General features: G+C 36.3%; 1 protein-coding gene across 1 annotated transcript in view; it reads right to left on the bottom strand.

Annotated features, from left to right (window-relative positions):
* The window catches only part of NDUFV2 (NADH:ubiquinone oxidoreductase core subunit V2), a 54,344-nt gene that overhangs the window by 8,614 nt on the left and 22,677 nt on the right, over positions 1-23,053 (bottom strand). Inside the window, exons 3-6 of the mRNA XM_044666835.1 lie at positions 21,257-21,319; positions 21,060-21,176; positions 16,189-16,357; positions 10,566-10,675 (exon numbers count right to left, since the gene is read on the bottom strand). Of these exons, the coding sequence (XP_044522770.1) occupies positions 10,566-10,675; positions 16,189-16,357; positions 21,060-21,176; positions 21,257-21,319 (459 nt within the window). The remainder of the gene's footprint in view (positions 1-10,565; positions 10,676-16,188; positions 16,358-21,059; positions 21,177-21,256; positions 21,320-23,053) is intronic.

Raw genomic sequence — 23,053 nt, 5'->3', positions numbered from 1 at the left:
ACATGGGCTGATGGGGATATTATTGAGATGTAGATACTAAACCAGGAGTTGGCAACCTTTTTGGCCGTGAGAGCCATAAACGCCACATTTTTTAAAATGTAATTTCGTGAGAGCCATACAGTGCTCACAATGCGCGCTCCTGTAACAGCGCCTGAAAAAAAAATGACTTTATGGCTCTTGCAGAAAGAGCCATACGTAGGAAAAACTATAACAAATTTCATTTGGAATAACAAAAGATCAAGAACATCAAGGGAAATAATGAAAAAAAATGTGAAGGAAGGGGGCCTAGCAGTACCAGATATTAAACTATACTATAAAGCAGCAGTCATCAAAACAATATGGTACTGGCTAAGAGACAGAAGGGAGGATCAGTGGAATAGACTTGGGTAAATGACATCAGCAAGACAGTGTATGATAAACCCAAAGAGCCCAACTTTTGGGACATGAATCCATTATTTGACAAAAACTGCTGGGAAATTTGGAAAACAATATGGGAGAAATTAGGTTTAGATCAACATCTCACACCCTACACCAAGATAAATTCAGAATGGGTGAATGACTTGAATATAAAGAGGGAAACTATAAATAAGTTAAGTGAACACAGAATAGTATACTTGTCAGATCTCTGGGAAAGATTTTAAAACCAAGCAAGAGTTAGAGAAAATTACAAAATGTAAATTAAATGGTTTTGATTATATTAAACTAAAAAGCTTTTGTACAAACAAAAACAATGCAGCCAAAATCAGAAGGGAAACAACAAACTGGGAAAAAATCTTTATAACAAAAAACTCTGACAGGGGTCTAATTACTCAAATATACAAGGAGTTAAATCAATTGTATAAAAAATCAAGCCATTCCCCAATTGATAAATGGGCAAGAGACATGAATAGGCAATTTTCAGGTAAAGAAATCAAAAGTATCAATAAGCACATGAGAAAGTGTTCTAAATCTCTAATAATTAGAGAAATGCAAATCAAAACAACCCTGAGGTACCACCTCACACCTAGCAGATTGGCTAAAATGAAAGAAGGGGAGAGTAATGAATGCTGGAGGGGATGTGGCAAAATTGGGACATTAATGCATTGCTGGTGGAGTTGTGAACTGATCCAACCATTCTGGCTGGCAATTTGGAACTATGCTCAAAGGGCTATAAAAGAATGCCTGCCCTTTGATCCAGCCATACCATTGTTGGGTTTGTACCCCAAAGAGATCATAGATAAACAGACTTGTATGAAAATATTTATAGCTGCACTTTTTGTGGTGGCAAAAAACTGGAAAAGGAGGGTATGTCCTTCAATTGGGGAATGGCTGAACAAATTGTGGTATATGCGGGTGATGGAATACTATTGTGCTCAAAAGAATAATAAACTGGAGGAATTCCATGTGAACTGGAAAGACCTCTAGGAATTGACGCAGAGTGAAAGGAGCAGAGCCAGAAAAACTATGTGCACAGGGACTGATATACTGTGGCAAAATCGAATGTAATGGACTTCTATACCAGCAGCAATGCAATGACACAGGACAGTTCTGATAAAGAATGCTACCCACATTCAGAGGAAGAACTGCAGGAGAGGAAACATAGAAGAAAAACAACTGCTTGAACGCATGGGTTGAGGTGAACATGATTGGGGATGTAGTCTCGAAACTACCACACCAATGCAACTAACAACAATTTGGAAATAGGTCTTGATCAATGACACATGTTAAAACCAGTGGAAATGTGCATCGGCCATGGGTGGGGGAATTGCGGGGGGTGAAGAGGAAAGTAGGAGCATGATTCATGTAACCATGTTAAAAATGAATATTAATAAATGGTTAAAAAAAAAAGAGCCATATGCTGCTGACCCCTGCACTAAACAATAACTAGTCCAACTATCAATAATATGGAATTAGGTCTTAATCAATGATACATGTAAAACCCAGTGGAATTGTGCGTCAGCCTAGGAGGGGATGGGCAGGTTTGGGGGAGAGGGAAAGAACATGAAACATGTAACTATGGGAAAATATTCAAAATCAAAATTAAAACAAAAAATAAATAATTAATTAAAATTTAAAGATTTAAATTCCTTTTTGGAATAAGTCTATTATCAATGTATATACTTGTCTCTCATGAAGCAAAGATATTATTCCTTCATATCTAAGGGATCATCAAGAATACAGGATAGCTGCCCAAATTACAATTGAAAAACAAACTGCTGTGATTGCATGTGGAATTTTTAGCCAATTGGCTATCATCCTCAATATAAAGCTTAGACACATCCTTGTGGTAACAACTGCCCACACTTAGTTGAACATAAGTTAAATATACCCTATATTTCAGAATTTTCTAAGTTATTCTGCAGAGAAAATTGGAAGAAAAAATTGGATAAGTTCTACATTTATTTTTTAAGATTTTCTATTTTAAGTAGTTCTAAAATGTCAAGTTAAAGACTGAAGAAAAAGATTTTTGTTTTGTGATGAGATAGACATGGATAGATTCTAATAAAAATCAGGGGTAGTAAAAAAAAATCAGGAGTAGTAAATTGAAGGCAACCTTATTAAGAAAGACACTTACAAAGATTTTTTCCCAATTTGTTGCTTCCCTTCTAATTTTGGTTGCATTAGTTCTGTTTGTACAGAAACTTTAATTTAATGTAATCAAAATTATTTATTTTATATTTTGTGATATTCTCTATCTCTTGCTTGGTCTTAAATTCTTTCCTTTCCCATAGATATGACAGGTATACTATTCTGTTCACCTAATTTACTTATAGTTTACTTCTTTATATTTAAGTCATTTACCCATTCTGAATTTATTTTGGTGTAGGGTGTGAGATGTTGATCTAAACCTAATCTTTCCCATACTGTTTTCCAATTTCCCAGCAGTTTTTGTAAAATAGTGGGGTTTTGCCCCCAAAGCTGGGATCTTTGGGTTTATTGTACACTATCTTACTGAGAGCATTTACCCCAAGTCTATTCCATTAAAGATTTGGAACACATCTGAAAAACAACAAAATAAATCCTGAATTTAATAAAACCAATAAAAATTACATGATCAATTTAAGACGTTTTTATGTCTTTGACCTAAATATCCTGAGTTATTTATATAATAGAGTTAAGCAATATCCAAACCATGCATTAAGAAAACCTAAAGTGCCCTTCTAAAATAATCATGTCCCCTTCAAACAAGAGAAATAAAACTTAAAAAACCCTTCAGACTTAAAAGGTTATTATGCAGTAATTACAGCACTTCAGTGTTGAAAGTTCTCTTTGAGATCTTTTAGTCCAATGATGTCAAACTCAAATAGAATCAGATTCCTGTAGTTGAATACTAAGAAAACTATAAATTAAATTATCCATGTTGTAATTTATTTTTATTTTATTAAAATATTTCTCAATTAATCTGGTTCTAAGAACACTCAGGAATTTTGTGTATTTACAACTAATTTTAGTCTATTCCCACCCATTTTCAGATGAGGAAACTGACAACTCAAGGTTAAATGTCACAAAATTATTTACTGGTAGCATAAGGACAAAAACCTAGGACTCTTAACATTTAATTCATCTTCTGATACTGTACCACCTAAGAAGGGTAAGTATATACTCCACCATACTACTTTACCATAAGAAGGTGACAAAAAAAGTAGAATGGAAGGATATGGAACTTAAGAGAAAACTTCTGCTCGCCTAAAGTAGGCCATAGGTATATTCAAGTTAAAATACTAGAGAGTCCTGAGTTTAATAAGTTAAATCTACATGGGACAGGGAACTAGGTGGTTCAGTGGATTGAGAGCCAGGCCTAGCGATGGAAGGTCTTCAGTTCAAATTTGGCCACAGACACAAGACCTTGCTATGTGGCCCTAGGCAAGTCACTTAACCCCAATTGCCTAGCCCTTTTGCCTCTTTTTGCCTTGGAAATGAGACTTTGTATTGATTCTAAGAATAAGGTATGGGTTCAAAAAATCTACATTAGATACCTAATTCAGTCTTAGGAGAAATTGAGGTTTTTTTTCATAGTATGGGTTATGGTATATTTGTTACACTTTATACAAGTCTTAGCTTCATGGGAGATTAATCATCAATATTACTCTAAACCTCCTTTCCTTAAAATGTATATTTTACTTCTCTCCTTTCTGGCTAACCTACCAAGATTCTCTTCTCCTTTGATGACTTATTACAAAATCTGTGTGACCCTACAAAAATCACTTAACTTCTCAAGACCTCACCTCTAAAATGGAGATGGTCACTAGATAGATTTAAAAACTATGACATTATGATCCTTTTTTTCCCTTCACATAGATTCTATCCTAATTCAAGCCCTTACTGCCTTTCCAATTCATCCCCCAAGTAGCTGCCAAATTCGTGTTCCTAAAGCATAGACCCAACTATGTATGGCTATCCCTAACCAAGCCACTCAACATCAGACTTTCTTATGTCTATAGGATAAAAGGTCAAAACTTCAGCCATCATCTTGTTCCAGTCTATTTTTCTAGTCTTATTTCATACTACTATTCCCTTTTACAATCCCTTCTTTTCCAGTCTTTGATCTGCTAGCTGTTCTCTGTTCATTTGCACAGGTGGTATCCTAAGTCTAGAATATAGTCCTCCCTTCCACTCATCTCTACCTCACAGAATCCTTAAGTATCTTTAAAGAATAGCACAGGTGCTACTTCTCCATAAGGCCTTTCCTCATCTCCCTGAATGATCTCTTGTTTATAATTACTTTGCATTTAATTCAGTATATGCTGTATCTCCTCATAAAAGACTGTAAACTCCTCTTTTGGATTTCATTACACTTCTGTCTTCTGGTTTTCCTACCATTTGAACCATTCCTCAGTTGCTTTTGCTAGATGTCCTTTACAGTCATGATTTGGATGTTCTCCCAAGGCTATCTTTGGTCTATTTTTCCTTCTATACTAGCTCAGGTTTGGGAATTTTCAGTTCCCATGGGTTCTCATATTTACAGAGATGATTCCTAGATCTAAATAGCTAGCACTAGACTCACCTGAATCATCATGCCTTTTAGGGATCTTGAATTGGATATCCCATAAGCATATCAAACTCTCAATGTCCAAAATCTCTGTCCTCCAATACTACGCCCTTTCCCAGCTTTCCTATTAATCCTGAAGACACTATTATCAAATTTTGTCATTTCTACCTTCACAATATCTTTCGTATGTTCCATTTCCATTACTCACAAAGCTACCAACTATATTGTAGTCCCTGATCATCTCTCACCTAGATGACTGAAATAACTTTTTAATTCTGGGGTTTTAAATTGGGGGGGGGGGGCCAAATGAGGGGGACAGCTAGGTGGCACAGTGGATAAAGCACCAGGCCTGGAGTTAGGAAGACTCCTCTTCCTGAGTTCAAATCAAATCTCAGACATGTACTAGCTACGTGACCCTGAGTAAGTCACTTAACCCTGTTTGCCTCAGTTTCCTTAGCTGTAGAATGAAAGAAATGGTGAGCCACTCCACTATTTTTGCAAAGAAAATGCCCAATGGGATCATAAAGGGTTGAATATAAATGAAAAACAACTATACAACAATAAAACTTTTTTGAATGTCATGGTTCCCTTTTGCAACCCAGTGAACTATGGAATCCTCAGAATAATATTTTTAAATGCCTAAGATACACAAGATCACAAAGGAAACCAATTACATTGAAACAGTTATCAAGATACCTAAAAAATGGGTTCACAGACCTAAGGTTAAGAACTCCTGCTCTAATTCATCTCTCTGCCTCAAGTCTCTCCTAACTAACTATAATCCATTCTCCATTTAGTTGCCAAAATGATTATCTTACAAGTATAGGTCTGACATGTCACCCCCCCACACACACACACACACAAACACACTCCTGCCCACCCTTCTGTTGCAGGCCTTACAACTTCCTAAGTGTTTTCCCTCTGAGATTACCCACCATCTTCTGCACATATCTTCTCTCTCTATTTTAAAGGTGAAAAAGAGGTTTTATGGGTTCAATATATTTAAGATGGTCGCCAGGGGATTGAACTATTATCAATCCTCAATTAAGAATAATCTCAAACCAAAATTGACTTTTATGGAAATTTATTTACATAAGAAGAGAGAGAGGAAATATGGAGATAAGAATCTATCTCACTAATTAATCCAGGTAGATCTTAACCCTCAGCGGAGGGTTAAAGGGCCTAAGGCCTGGAGGTGAATGGAGCAAACTTCATTCACAGAGTCTATAAAAGGAAGTTTCTTAATAGAAGTTCCGGAAGATTCAGTCTTTAAACTCACCACATGGAAGAGTCTCAGTCACAGTCACAAACCAGCAAAGCTCCCTCAGGTCCTCTTCCCGAAACCAGCCACAGCCTCATTCACCCCACTCCCTCCTTGGAAGCGGCCACATATGCGTAGGGGGCGCTCTGTTTATTCTGATTGTTACTCACTCTAGCACATTGTGGGTTAGGACCTCCCAGAATTGGAAGGTGCTCTCACCTTTGGTGATTAAATCTAAAGATGGGCAGTGTAGACTTAATTTAATTATCACAATATCTAGTGTATACCTGGTCATTTGCACATTGGCTCCCATTAGAATGAATTCCATGAAGCAAGAGCAATGTTTTTGCTTTTGCATCTCTAGTGCCTAGCACACAGCGCCTCCCACCCACCAAATACTTGATAAATACATTTTCATTCATTCATTGTAGGTGTTTAATAAATACTGAATTACTCAAAGCAAATTATGGAAATCCAAGAAGGGGAAAAACTTGTCATATTTTAATTTCTAATTGTCATTATGAAGCATAGGAATGTGTAAGGTGAACTTTTGAACTTATTTTGTTAAACTACAAATGAAGTGAAAATATTTTAGGAAACACTATTCCTTTTTAAACCTTCAAGAACTAAAGTTCCTTAGGAATTTAAGACCGGGAGCAGCTGGGTGGCTCAATGGATTGAGAGCCAGGCCTAGAGACAGGAGGTCCTAGGTTCAAATCTGGTGTCAGACACTTCCTAGCTGTGTGACCCTAGAAAAGTCACTTAACCCTCATTGCTTAGCCCTTACCACTCTTCTGCCTTGGAACTAATACACAGTCTTGATTCCAAGATGGAAGGTAAGGGTTTAAAAAAAAAAGAATTTAAGACCAAGCAAGAGATAAAGAACATTACAAAATGTAAAATGAATAATTTTGATTACATTAAATTAAAATGGTTTTGTACAAACAAAAACAAAGCAACCAAAATTAGAAGGGAAGCAACAAACTGGGAAAAAAGTTTTATAACAAAAACCTCTGACAAAGATTTAATTTCTCAAAGTTATAGAGAACTAAGTCAAATGTACAAGAAATCAAGCCATTCCCCAACTGACAAATGGTCAAGGGACACGAATAGGCAATTTTCAGATGAAGAAATCAAAACTATCAATAATCACATGAAATAGTGTTCTAAAAGAACCTCCAGAATTGATGCAGAGTGAAATGAGCAGAACATTGTGCACAGAAAGTGAAACATTGTGGAACAATCCAATGTAATGGACTTTGTTACTATAAGACAATCCAAAGGAACTTATGAGAAAGAATGCTGTCCACAATGAGAGAAAGAACTGTGGAAGTAGAAACACAGAAGAAAAACAAATGACTTATTTGTTTATATGGATATATTATTGGGAGGGTTTATTTTAAAAAGATTGCTCTATTGCAAAAATGAATAATATGGAAATAGGTATAAGTGATTAGCATTTGTATAACCCAGTGGAAGTGCTTATTGGATCCGGGAGTGGGGAGGTAAGAGGAGAGGGAAAGAAAATGAATTATGTAAACATGGAAAAATATTTTTAAAATAAAATAACATAAAAAAAGGACTAAATTTCCTTTCCAGAAAAAAGTTACCTAAAAAAAATTCATTTAAACAGGAAATACATTCATTGGTAGTTCAGCAATACTACAAAAACCATTGTAGTCATTTTTAGAAATTTCTCTCCTTTGCAAGTTATATAAAAGTTTCAAGTTCTAGTCTAAACTACCACCAAGTACAAATCTGTTTTCAGTATTTTCACCCAGTCTTAGAAGTATAGTTCAAGACTTTGACTTTTTCTTTTAAATTTTTTTAATTCTAAGATTTTTCCCATGATTATTTGATTCATATTGTCTCCCTCCCTTCTTCCCTCCCCCCTCCCAGAGTTGACAAGCAATTCCACTGGGTTATATATATATTATCACTCAAAACCTATTTCCATAGTATTCATTTTTATAATGGAGTAATCTTTTAAAACCAAAACCCCAAATCATATACCCAAATCAACAAGGGATAATCATGCTTTCTTCTGCATTTCTACTCTCACAGGTTCTTTCTCTAGATGTGAATAATATTCTTTCCCATAAGTCCTTCAGAATTGTCCCGGATCAATGCACTGCTATTAGTAGCCAAGACTATTGCATTTGATCATCTCACAATGTTACATTTACTATGTACAGCAGGGGTTTCCCAAACTTTTTTGGCTTACCGCCCCCTTTCCAGAAAAAATATTACTTAGTCCCCTGGGAATTAATTTTTTTTTAATTTTAATAGCAATTAATAGGAAAGATAAATGTATCTGTGGCCATCACCGCCCCCCTGGATCACTGCAGCACCGATCAGAGGGCAGTAAGGCCCACTTTCAGGATCACTGATATACAGTGTTCTCCTGGTTCTGCTTATTTCACTCTACATCAGTCCTTGTAGGTCTCCAGTTCTTACAAAAATCAATCAATTCATTATTCCTTATAGAACAATAGTATTCTATCACCATCATATACCACAATTTGTTCAGCCATTCCCCAATCAAAAAACATCCTCTCATTTTCCAATTTTTTGCCACCACAAAAAGCATAGGTACAAATTGTACAGACAGATCCTTTCTCATTTTTTTTGTCTCTTTGGGATACAAACCCAGTAGTGGTATTGTTGGATCCAAGGGCATGCATTCTTTTAAAGCTCTTTAGGCATAATTCCAAATTTCCTTACAGAATATATGGATCAATTCACAACTCTACAAGCAATGCATTAGTGTCCCAATTTTGCTATATCCCCTCCAACATTTATTATTTTCCTTTACTGTCATATTAGCCACTCTGCTGGATATAAGGTGGTATCTTAGAAATGTTTTGATTTGCATTTCTCTAAGAGGGATTTAGGACATTTTTTTATAATTATTGATAGTTTTGATTTCTTCATCTGAAAACTGCCTGTTCGTATCCTTTGACCATTTGTCATTAGGAAGTGATTTCATTTCTTATAAATTTGACTTAAGTTCTTTGTGTATTTGAGAAATTAGACCTTTACCAGAGAAATCTGTTATAAAATTTTTTCCCACTTTGTCACTTCCCTTATAATTTTGGTTGCCTTGGTTTTGTTTATACAAAACCTTTTTAACTTAATATAATCAAAATTATTCATTTTACATATTATAATGTTCTCTATAGCTTGCTTGGTCTTAAATTCTTCCCTTCTCCATAGGTATATGATTCCACATTCACTTAATTTATTTATAATATCACTCTTTATGTTTAAGTCACACACCCATTTTGAACTTATCTTGGTAGAGGGTGTGTGATGTTGATCTAAACCTAACTTTTCCCATGCTGTTTTCTAATTTTCCCAGCAGTTTTTGTCAAATAGTGAGTTCTTCTCCCAAAAGCTGTGATCTTTGGGTTTATTGAACACCAGACTGCTGAGGTCATTTACCCTTAATCTATTCCATTGACTCACCCTTCTATCTCTTAGCCAGTAACAGATTGTTTTGATGAATACTGCTTTATAGTATAGTTTAAGGTCTGGTACTGCTAGGCTACCATCCTTCACATTTTTTTTTTTAGTTCCCTTGTTATTCCAGTTCAAGACTTTTTCAAAGTTTTCAGATAGTCTAGTCCAGCCCCTTCATTTTACAGATAAGGAAACTGAGGCCTAGAAAGAAGTAATTTGTCCAAGGTCATAGAGGTATTAACCTACAAAACTAGAATTCAAACCCATGTCCTCACTCCCAACCTTGTGTAATTTTCATGGAGCTTCAACACAGTGTATTTTAAAATCAGGATACACTGATAACCTTGATACCTGTAAATATCTGTTTCTCCACCTTAGCTTAATACTTCTAAGGTTGAACAATTATACATCACTGTCCCATGCTCATCATGGGTGCTGGCCAAACTTTTCCATGATAAAACTTATTGGGTAAATTATGGTAAACTATTCCATGATAAAACTTATTGGAAAGTATGTTTTAATATAAGTTTAATCTTTGTATGAAAAAGAAAATTTTTTCTATGAAATTGCAACCTTATAACATGATATGGCAGAAGATTAAGGATTATTTTTGTATTTTTTTAAATCACCAGGCATGTTGCAGATTCTGTCCAAAGAATGAAATGTTAATGTTACCAACAGAAGAATATATCATCATTGTGAACTGGCACTTGCTAAGAATATGAAACAATGTTTCACAACTAACATCTTCAAGTATTTCAACAGTGTTTTTGCACAGATTTGGAACACAGGAAATCAAATCTCTACTTATTTAAAATCATCTCAAAATACCATTTCCCATAATTCTAAACTTAATGAAAGTGAAATACTCACGTAATAATTATCATTTATTTGAACCATTGGCGCATTTACACAGGCACCTAAACATTCCACTTCTATTAGTGTGAAAAGCTTGTCAGGCGTAGTTTCCCCAACCTTAATACCTGAAAAAGAGAAATGATTACATATTTTAACATAAAAATTGGCCTGCTGGGATTTGACCAGTTTTTAGTTAGGTTTTTTTTTTTAACCCTTACCTTCCATCTTAGAATCAATACTGTGTATGGGTTCTAAGGCAGAAGAGTGGTAAGGGCTAGGCAATGGGGGTTAAGTGACTTGCCCAGGGTCACACAACTAGGAAGTGTCTGAGGCCAAATTTGAACCCAGGACCTCCTGTCTCTAGGTCTGGCTCTCAATCCACTGAGCCACTCAGCTGCCCCCTTTAGCCAGTTTTAAATACTGAACAAAGAACATTTCAGAGTATTATAATTCTTAAAAAGGTTAAGTTTTAAAATAATAGCTACTAATATCAAGTAAGGTTTTTTTAAATTAATTTTAAAATTGTGTCTACTGTACACAAAAATCTCAAATTTATCTTTGCTGGTTTACCTTGTCAGTTAGCAATATAGCAATAACCCAGAATTTTTAGTACATAACTGTGATTAAGAAATTTAATGTGAAAGTCTGAGTCAATCAGAATCAGGAGATCTGGGTTCTGGTCCCCAACTATTTCACCTGGGGAAAAATCAATTAAATAAGCACCTACCACACACACACAGTATCATGTGCAAGGAGGCAAGGAAGGTGAAAAACTGTCATTGCACTCAAAGACCTTACTGTTAACAAGCAGCTTAAGATAAGTATAGAAAGGAATATGATGTAATGTAGAATATGATATGGGTAAAAAAAAATAATCTAGACAAGAGTACTAGGAAAATCTAAGGAGAGATCATTTTTAAAAAAAAATTTTTTTTAAACCCTTACCTTCCGTCTTGGAGTCAATACTGTGTATGGGCTCCAAGGCAGAAGAGTGGTAAGGGTAGGCAATGGGGGTCAAGTGACTTGCCCAGGGTCACACAGCTAGGAAGTGTCTGAGGTCAGATTTGAACCTAGGACCTCCTGTCTCTAGGCCTGGCTCTCAATCCACTGAGCTACCCAGCTGCCCCCAGGAGAGATCATTTTTAACTCAGGATGGGGGATGAGTAGGTTGATGACAATCAGGGAAAGCTTCATGAAGAAAGGTGTATGTAAGTTGGGTCTTGAAGAAAAGGATTTCAAGAGTTAGAATTCTGTTTATAGCTTCAGTGAGACAACAACAGGAGAGAAATGAAGGTAAAAGGACAAGCAGACATAACTGTTGAGGTTGAAAAACAAATTATCAAGTGGAAATTTGTGACAATACAAGAAGGCTCCAAGTCGGATGGACCGAAAGAAAATTTTGAGGAGCTAAAGTGGAATAGAGGAAGAGGAGAAAGCAGTCAGTAAGACATGTGATAAGGAGCTATGTAGGTAAGGAGAATTCTTCAGGAGATTTTGCTAAGAGAACTACCAGAAAGACAGAAAGCCAAAACCTTATTTCAAAAAAACATGAAAAGCAAAGAGGATTTTGCAAGTTTCTGCTCATATCTGATGTTTGTCTTTCTGCCATGGCTATTATTGTGACCTAGGTTCAAAGTGCAGGCTGATGTTTTTCCCAAAAGAGAACGTAAAAAGGCTCAAAGGACACCTCTCTCTACTCTGCAGGTTTATCTAGTCATTCCAGGACATATAACCAGGATCAAATAGAGAACTCCCAAGATTTTCAAACTGGATGACTACTAGTCACTTCTGGCAATTTAAGGAGGCACAAAAGATTCTGCTAGCAGGAACTTACAAAGTATCACTAAACATTAAGAACTCCTGGGCAAGAAACTGAAGTCCTCAGGAGCACTGAAGATATTTTAATTACTATGCAAAAGCTTCAGAAGAGAAGCATATTTAAGAACTGAAGTACTGATGAAAAAGATGATATCTGATAATAGGATTTGAATTCTAGACCCAGTTTGAAATACAGAAATAACTGACCCATGACCAGGGTCTGTTAAGAATATATTTGCCTGAATGTTAATAATATGGAAATAGGTCTTGATCAATGGCACATGTAAAACGCAATGGAATTGCTCATTGGCTACAGGAGGGGGTGGGAGGAAGGGAGAGAAAGAACATGAATCATGGAATCATTGGAAAATATTCTTAATTAATTAAATAAAAATTTTCAAATAAAAAAAAGAATATATTTGCCTGGAGTCTTAAGGACATCATTTAAAAGGTTATTAAATAAAAAGGCAAAAGAGGGAAAGAGCCAATATGTATTTACTAAGCTAGAGGGTGGAGCTAAAATGTGGTTTAATAGCAGTAGAGAAGAATGTGACATTCACAAAGGGAAAAAAATCCAATAAAGGAGCCAGAAGCAATAATGCTCATGGCCTTAGATGTAGATATAAAAACACAAAGTATGACTAACAGGGTGAATTAAAGAGATTCAAGGAGTTAAACTTGACTTGAGTTAAACAAGTATCTCTGAAACTTGACAGGGTAAGAACCATACTTTCAACAGGGCTCTAGAAACATATACTTTATTCAAAAGGAGCAAGATTAGGGGACTGGAAGGAAGATAACAGTAGTAGTGTATCTTCAGAAAATACAAAACTGAGGAAATAAGAGAGACACAAAAGTAGGAACAGAAAACACTTGGGTAAAAATGGACAGAGGTGAATTTAGGTTTGATGGAAGAGAAAAGTCTCAACAATAGAGCTACACAAATATAAAGAGGGCTGCCTTAGAAGGTACTGAGTTCTTCCTCACTGGAGAACTTCTAGCAAAGAAGTTCTTATCAGGGATAAGAACCACTTATCAGGGATGATTTATGGCCTCTCAAGTCCTTTCTACCTGTGACATTCCATGACAAGTGGAGAGAATGTGAGCAAAAAGCATGGTGCCAGGGTATATACACAGATGCTGAAGAATACAAGCAGTCAGGTAAGAGTTTGGTGAAAAATTAAAGTGCATAAAGGGACATGAGGTAGGGAAAACAATTTAAAAGATACCTAGTTGGGGCAGCTAGGTGGCTCAGTAGATTGAGAGCCAGGTCTAGAGACAGGAGGTCCTAGGTTCAAATCTGGCCTCAAAACCGTTCTCAGCTGTGTAACTCTGGGCAAGTCACTTAATCCCCATTGCCTAGCCCTTACTGCTCTTCTGCCTTGGAACCAATACACAGTATTGATTCTAAGATGGAAGGTAAGGGTTTAAAAAAAAACTAAACAAAAAAAAAAGATATCTAGATTACACAATGTCTTACACAAAATGTAAATGTTTTTATAATTAGGGAAGTGGTATAGTCAAATCTCTCTAGTAATAAACCTGCTTCTGCAGTTCTGTGAAGAACCTAGGTAAAAAATAACTAGGATGGTGACAGAAGCTTGAGCAGAGAGGAAGAATGGATATGAAAAGAATTAATATTTACTAGCCAAATAGATATAGGCAAAAGAAAGAACTTTTCTTAGCATAAGTTCTTCCATCCATAAGATTAAGAAGTTGAGCCAAAATTCACTTTAAAATATGTTTAGAGCAAATTTAGTTACAAATGAATTTATTGTGTAAGCCTTTTTATGGAGCATGTGACACTGACATAACATTTCAGATTTCTCTCATTGAGGCAATCTAGTGCTTATTGAAATACACCTATTTCATTTGTTCAATGGTTCCTTAGGTAATGCTATGGAGAAAATGATAATGTAATAATTTCTGAGATTTTAGAAGGGGAAAAGTTTTGAGGCTGAGAAAAGGGCAAAAATAGGGCTGAGATGCGTGCTCTTTGTGGTGGCAAAAAATTGAAAATGAAGGTGTCCATCAATTGGGGAATGTATGAACAAATTGTGGTATCTGATGGTGATGGAATACTATTGTGCTGAAAGGAATAAAGAACTGGAGGAATTCCATGTGAACTGGAATGACCTCTAGGAACTGATGCAGAGCAAAAGGTACAGAACCAGTAGAACATTGTATACAGAGACTTATGTAACAGACTTTTCTTCTAGCAACAATGCAATGACCCAGGACAATCCAGAAGAACTTATGAGAAAGAATGCTATCCACATGTAGAGAAAGAACTGTGGGAGCAAAAATGCAGAAAAAAAAACATATCCTAGATCACATATGTAACTGTATGGACTGAATTTTGCAAATGAGAGCAGGCAATTGGAGTTGAAGCATGAGTTTCTGTTTGGGAGGGGCCAGTGAAGGAGGGAGTTTGGTGAAGATTTTGAAGATTCTAAACTGTCAATGGCCAACTGCCAAAAACTCCTGAGAGGACATTCAAGCTCTTGGGTGGGCATGGGGTTGATGGTTGTGGGTGGCTGGATCTGGACAGGAATTTAGCTCTTCTGAACCCAAAATTCAGGGGCAATTTGGAGATTTCATCACCTAAACCTTTCTACTGACTTTAGTGCTAATGAAGAAGATACTGAAAGAGTTGTGCTCCATAACTGGCCATAGTGCCCAGACTCTGGAGGGAGTGGACACTTAGGGGACCTTCCTTGATCCATCTTGTACCCTTTCCTTTCAGTTATTCCCCTGTTTGTTTGCTAGTGTTAAGGATAGGATATTATTGTAAGGAGAGGGAGAGTCAGTTTCTGAGTCCAAGCTACAGAAGAAACCAGAACTGCTCTCTTGTTGAGGGGTTCATAGATGGTAGAGAAGTTATCCCTGTACCCTCCTTCCTCAAAATCCATAAATAACCCTTACCCTGTTATCATTCCTTTATTCCTTCATCCTTATAATAAATTTTTATTAGTTCATTAGTGGTAGCTTGGGGCTGTTACTTTAAGGAGAGGAAGACCAATCTTGTGGCTGAGGGGAAGACGAATATCAAGTACCATCTTGAAGGGCAAAGCGACTAGAATTTAGGAGTGTGGAGGCTTGTCTCAGCATTACTGGCACTGAGGGTGGGATCCAACCCACTAGGGTCACAACTGAACCCCAACACCTTCCTTCAACATCCCCACTATAGCTTTGCCAGTTTGGGAATCTCTTTGAGTTTATTCACTCATGTTTTCCCTGGGGTGGGGGTGAGTGATTAGCTGCTCTGGCCCACTGAATAGCTATCGGGTGGGGGTCCTGATAAATACCTCCCACACCATCAATACTCGCCCCCATACACATAGTTCAATAGGGATATAATTAGGGTTTTGATATTAAAAGATCACTCTACTGCAAATATGAACAACAAAGAAATAGGTTTTGAACAATAATACATGTATAACCCAGTGGAATTGCTTGTCAGCTCTAGGAGTGGGGAGGGGAAGGGAGTGGGGGGGGATCATGAATCATATAACCATGGAAAAATATTCTAAATAAAAAATTAGTGCTGACTGAGATGAAGAGAAGCACATTACGAAAGTAATTTATTGGAAAGAGATATTAAGTAGAATAGGCTAGTGTTATTATGAAATCTGTATTATTGGGTTTGATTGTCTTAGTTTAAAAACTTCTTTAAAAGCTAGTTTATGCTTTATTTCAACAAAAATATAATGTTCATTTTTTTTATACCTGCAAATTATATTGTATACCAAATTACATCAAATCTCTCCCAAGTATATCTTTTCTTTTTTTAATGGTACAAATAAAATCTGTCCCCTACCAAGCTTTTTCTTAATGGCCTCCAGTATGCTGTCAGAATCTCGAAGCATGCAAGGTGTAGTGGTACAGACTTGAATATGATACTTTCCAACTGGCTTTCGATTATACATTGTATAAAAAGTTGCTACTTCATACACTCTCATTGGAGGTACTTGCAAAACTTCAGCAACCTAAAACATAAGAAGAGCATTTTAAGAAAAATCAACAAAATATTTATTAATCATAAATTAATGCTTTGAGGTCTGTCCAAAAGTTCTTGATTTTAGAATTGGCTTAGTTTTACAGCAGCCAAAAAGTTCTCAAAGGCCAATGGTTATGTCTGTTGATTAATGAGGGGAAAACTATTCACTTCAATTGTTAGTAAACTAGAAAAAATTTACCAAATATATCTTACTATGTCCCTCAATGGGCTTCATAGTTTCTTTCCTCAATTTTTAATTTACTATTTACTCTTAAGTTTTTGTATCTTTTATGCTTAAGGTTTGGTTCATCCTTCTTGACCTCTACAGAATTTGAAACCAGGCAGGTGTCATAGTGGATACTGCACTCTTTGAGTTTTAAATTTGGCCTCTGGGGCATCTAGGTAGCATAAGGGAAGAACTCCAGGTCTGGAGCCCAAAGGATATGGGTTCAAATATGACTCAGACATGTATCAATTCTAAAAGAGAAGATAAGGGTTTAAAAAAAATTGGCCTCACATATTTATTGGTATCTTGGTGATCCTGTGGTTCCTGTCCACCTCAGTTTCCATATCCCAGAGTTGTTTTGAGAATAATGAAGTATTTGAAAAGCACTTTTTAAACCTTTAAAGTGCTAGCTAATGACTACCCACAGATATTCCCTCCTAGTTGTTCTTCCTACCTGACTCCTCCTCAGTCTCATTTACTGAATCATTATCCATGTAATACCTACTCTTCAGTATCTCCCACATCTCTGTCCTAGGTATTCTTTTTTTCTATATACTTCAAGTCATTTGATCTTATCAGCTCCTATGGATACAACTATCTCCATGCACAATCTAAGATCCCCAAATCAGAATGTCCAAAATAAAACTTACCTACTCCTCAAAACCTATCCCTCTTAAACTTCTATTGCTATTGATAGAATCAGGTTTGCAACTTCAGTGTTATCCTCTTATCAATCTCATTCACCTCAAACATCCAATCAGGTGCCAAATCTTTTAAGAGCCTCCACCTGTTTCCTGTTACACAGCTATCATCTTATTTCAAGACCTCATATTTCATCTGGACCTATACCAACTGTCTAATGAGTCTCCTTGAATCAAGTTCCTCCCCATACCCCACCATAGCTGCCAAACTCATTTTCCTGAAGTATAGATCTGACTATACCACCTCATTTTTCAAACTCTAGTAATTTGCCTCATATCAAATATAAACTCCATAGTTTGGCTTTTAAAGCTTTTTACTACCCAATTCTTAACACATTATTTCCCTCCATACAACTCCACAATCCACATAAACCTCTATAAACCCTACTTACTACTACTTCACTCCATATTCCATTTCTACAATAGTGATCCCCCATTCCTGGAGTAACCTCTTAGATTCTCTAGTTTCTTTTAGACTCAGTCTGCAGGGCTGACCCCAAGCTCTAAGTACCTTTCCTATGGCTAGCTTCTATTTATACTATTCGTCTTGTATATATTAAGTTCTTTGAGAAAAGGGACTAACTTTTTTTTTCTTTGTAACTCTAGGAATGAATAAATACTTGTTGACTACATACTACTTACACTGTTAAGATGTGAATCACAAAAATTCACCTACAATATTTAAAGCAGTTATTCAGGGTCTTTAAAAAATTTTGTTCCTTTTTAAACCACAGCACAGTGAAGAATTCTGAATGTAAGAATCAAAAGTCTTGGCTTTCAATCCCTGTCTGCTTTTTAATGTGTGCAACTATGAGGAAGTGACTTCATTTCTCTGAGCTTGTTTCCTTAACTATAAAATGGAAATAATGATAATAGTTATAGTTCCAACTCACATAGTTATTATGAGGGAATTGCTACATAAAAAAAATAAAACTTTTAACAACTTTTTCAACGGAGCCTAACAATTTCTTATGAGAAGAGATATTCCAACTCACATATGAGAGGGTGAAATTAACACACCTCTTTTTTCTAAAAGGAAAGTTTTGAAAATCCAATTTGGTCTCAGCCCCAACCTTTGATTGGGTTGGGAATTTGAGACTTATCTGTATAAGGAGAAGCCTCTGGCTCCCTGGCATCCTGGAAGATGTTTGCCTCTTACCCCTGGTGTCCCAGAAGATTCCTTTGGCAAAGCCTGCCTCTTGTTCCATATGGCTCCTGGCATTGAGAAAATTAGCCTCTGACCTAGACTGAGGTCAAGTTTGTCCAACCAGAAAGACCCAAAAGGGGTGGCATTACCAGGGTTACAAGTTATGGATCAAGGAAATTTGTGAGCTCTTGGCTAGGAAGTTTCGGGAGTGAACTGGACATTCAGGAAGCAGCTAGCTTAGGTTAGTTAGGCAACCAGCCATGTGATTATGTGCCTTTTCTCTTTCCAAACCACTCTCACTATCTAATAAATAATTACAAATATAGTCTCCAGAGAATTTTAATCCTAACATAAGAATACTCTTACCATCTCTTCACAATTTAGATTCTCATTCCAAATGTTCTTTTGAGTCCAAGAATGTGCTTATTACAACCTCATTTAGTTTTAGTTTTGTTTTTTAAAACTCTTACCTTCCATCTTGGAGTCAATTCTGTGTATTGGCTCCAAGGTATCAGAGTGGTAAGGGCTAAGTAATGGGGGTTAAGTGACTTGCCCATAGTCACACAGTTAGGAAGTGTCTTGAGGCCAGATTTGAAAATAGGACCTCCTGTCTCTAAGCCTGGCTCTCAATCCACTGAGCCACCCAGCTGCCCCAGCTCATTTAGTTTTTTTAAAGGGACTCCTTTATTTTTTTTTTTGTACTTCTCACTTCGATAATCCAAAACATCTGCATTTCATACAAAATGAAACTAGCTTTTTATTGTAGTTTAGTCATCTCAAAAACTGCCCCAGTGATCTAATATTATTAATTTAATCTATTAAGTTTCATGATTCAACTCCAAGCATTCTATATCCTATCATGTCAGAGCTCAACAAGATATTTAAGGTGAAAATTATGGCCTTTTCCAGTATTAAAGATACTAAAAGAAATAAAATCAAGTGGAAATTTCCAGACCTTGAGCAATATATAAGATAGCTTTATCATCCTTTTGTGTGCCTATATCCACTTTGTGAAAGAGAATTCTTTACTCTATTGTCTATCCTCAGTTAACACTAACTTAAGTACTTCACTAGAGACTGAAGTCAGGATTAACTCTCCTTTGTCTACCATTTAAATTGAATCAACAAAAGATTGAACACCTTACTTAGTGCTAGGTGAGAAGTCAGCAAGATACTTGGAGAGCTCCACCCATTTTTAAAACTCAGTCAGAAACTTGTGAATTCTTTTAAGAGTTCACACAAGAGTTCACACTCTTAGAAACTGTTCAACCAGGAAACTGTGAACCTTTTTGATGAGAATTTGACCTTCAGAAGGTGAGAAGTCAATCCCACAGACACTGCCCTCCAGGCAGTGCTAGGCAATTTGGAAGCTGTGACTGGCCCTTGTGAAAAGGGGAAGGGTCAAGAAGCCGCTTATGGTCCTTAATTTCTGGGGCTAGGGAAACTGACTCCAAGAAGGAGCTGGACTTCAAGAAGGAAGTCAGCTTAAGGAAGAAGGTCTGCTCAAGGAAGAAAGTTGGCCTCAGGAGTCACCTTCAGCTGAAGTCATTGTCCTGACCTGCCTCTTGGAGGGAACTTGGGTGAGTAGATAGCTGGCTTTCCCTTCCTATCTTCTGGAGAATTTGATTCGGGTTGAAGGTCAACAAGTCCTGGCTAAGTGGAGCACTGGAGCAATCTTTAGTTAGATAGGCTAATGTCTTCTCTACTCTTTTGTATTTCTCTGCTTTCACTCTTTCTACCTCTTTTGTAAATAAAAGTCATTAAAGTCATTTCAACTTTGAGTAATAATACTTTGAATCAGCTACCACCTCAATTATTTATAATCTTCATATATTTCAGTCAAGCCATTAATTTTTAACCCTTACAACTTAGAAGCAATCACCATGGGCATAGTTAAAAAGTTTGTGAGGGTTAGTTAAGGAAGTAAACAACCCAAAGCAAAAAAAGCATGAATAATCTCACTTTTGTAGCTCTTTTGGACCTATTATAAAACATGCTTTCAAATGTTGTGCCTTATTTTCTCTTTGGAAATCAAAAAAAAGTACTCCTTTTCTCCAGAAGTGTTTCTATGTTCACCTTCATGTTTGCATATTTCTAGCTTAATTTTCAAAATTACTCATTATGAAGTGGTAGTGAAATTAGAAATCTTGATTCAAAATAAGACAAAGCAATATTTTAATGTCTTCATATTGTCAGATGTAATTTTTAACTTACCACATCCAGTTACTATACTTGAGTAAATTTCTGTCTTCAGAATATCATTGTCAGAATATCTGAATGTCAATATAGTTTATATCTTCTGTATAAGTTTTTAAACTAAGTATATATTATAATTTTTTCATATATTCTATAACTTTTCTTCCATTATATATTAAAACATAATAACTTACATTAGGAAGACTATCATCACTATTACATCCCTATCAGAGCAAAAAGCCACATCTTTCCAAGGCCTGTGAGACCAGTATAAGTACAAAAAAAATTGTCCCATGGAAATTCAAATTATAAATTTGAATTTCTAGTCTGACACTAACTTTTATCACATAAGAGTTTCTACATGAAAGCTACTACTTAAATCCTACTTATAAAATAAAGCAATAAAATTGTATTTAGATACCTTGTTCATGGCAGAGACTGGCAACCATCCATTCTGCCTCTGGGCTAAGTCCAGTACTGGAAGCACAGCTGCTGCTTTATGTCCCTCTGGGTAACTCTTTACAATTGCTTCTATCCTCTGCATGAAAGAAAAAAGAACTTGTTATATCCAAATGAGTCAATGTTTTCTATACTAAATATCTTGTTATTTATTCATACCTTGTAGTTTTCTGGTGTGAAATCAAATGGAGTATCTGGGTTATTTTCAGGAGTGTCTCTGTGCTATATATAGAGAAAAAATTGTTTTTAAATTAATTATTTAAAGCATAATTTTCTCAAGAGTATTTCAAGATTTTAAAATTCCTTATAGAAGAAACTATTTTAAAATTTAGCTTTGACACACCAAAAGATGACATGTTCTTCAGTACCCCTTCCATTCATTGATAAAACTCTCAAATACTCCATACCTTTAGTAAATAAGTTGCCAAGGCCAAAAAAAAAAAAAAAAAAAAAAAAAAAAGAAAAAGAAAAAGAAAAAGAAAAAAGGAAAGGAAAGGAAAGGAAAGGAAAAGAAGAAAATCATCTAATTGGCTAAGTTTCTACTTATGAACTTTTTTTAACTTATCTAGGCTGCTCTTTGGACAATAAGGTCCATACTTAAAGAAAGCCTTCCTTCCTAATATTGTAAGAACTTGCCAGAACTTTTGCTTCACTGTGTAAGAAGGGGGGCTGCAGATCATTGGGATGTGTTTTGGTAACACCCTGAATGAAGATTAAGGGCCAATGCTACTCACACACCACCCCTCTTTACTAGGGAGACACTTGAGGTTGCTAAAGGAGTGGAGGTTCCCCAATATGGATATGTAAGGGATGAAAGGTTAGAGGGAGATGTTGTCTATTGAAGGGGACCCAAGGGACCCCTGTCAATTACTCAGAGCCAATGTATTTTGACACAAGCCTCCCTACTCTCCGATGCTGTTTAAAATGGAGAGCTGCCTTCCTTCCACCCTCAACCTACAAGGATTCTGTCTCCCTCCCAAAATAACTGTTCAGATCTGACTTGAATCTCTTAACAAGGGTTTATTTAGGAAAACAGATAAATGGGGATTGACTGAAATGGGTACTGGGGAAAGGGGGTACAAGGGAACCCTGAATTCTTATTCAGTCCTTGACTGGAATAGGTAATAGCAGAAACACATCTGCATTCCCCAAATCCAGCTTCTCTGACCCAAAACCCAAATAAGTTATCCTCAATCCTAATATTTTGGCTATCTATAAGGGCAGTTTGATAAAGAAAAGGTTCAAGCAAGGTGGTGGCCCACAGGGGCCAGCTCCCCCCACACCAGAGTCCAGGCCCCCTGGCCAAACTGAGGAACCATGATATTAGGTCTACCAAGGTGTTCAAGGATGTTGATGAATCAAATAGACTGATTGAAGCAGCTGAAGGTTTCTGGGAAACTTCTGAAGGTTTCTGGGAAACTTCAGATTTGGGATTTGAGGGTACTGCAGGTCCCACAAAATCTCTGCTTCCCACATCCCTGACCCTCCAGAGCTACAGAGATAGAGTTGAGTCCCGATTGCTTTCTTCCTACAACTCTTGTCCCTTAGGCCAACTGTCATCCTTCCTGGGTCATTCTGTGTTCCATCTGAGAATTTCAAAACGCAGGCTTGTTTGACCTCTTGCCATATCTTGTCTAGTTTGTTACAACTGACATAACCTTTTGAGAATCATCTTCATAATTAAGTATCCAAGTAGAATTTTCATAGAGATCATTACTATCCTCAAATTAGCTATTTCTTTAAATCCACACAACACTCTGGTCAGTATATACCTCTTCTTACTTCACAAAGTTCTTATTTTCCAACTAGACTAAGTTCCATGAGGACAGGATTCATGTCTTACTTTATACATTTTTCCTTTCAGCATATAGCACACCAAATGCAACTCTTTACTCAACAAATGTTTGTTAAACTAATGTTTTTGAATGCAATATATTTAACTATATGAGAGAAAAT

Source organism: Gracilinanus agilis, chromosome 1 (assembly GCF_016433145.1).
Source record: "Gracilinanus agilis isolate LMUSP501 chromosome 1, AgileGrace, whole genome shotgun sequence".
NCBI lineage: Eukaryota > Metazoa > Chordata > Mammalia > Didelphimorphia > Didelphidae > Gracilinanus > Gracilinanus agilis.
Note: the sequence above shows the minus strand (reverse complement) of the source record. Positions and strands in the feature narration are given on the sequence as shown.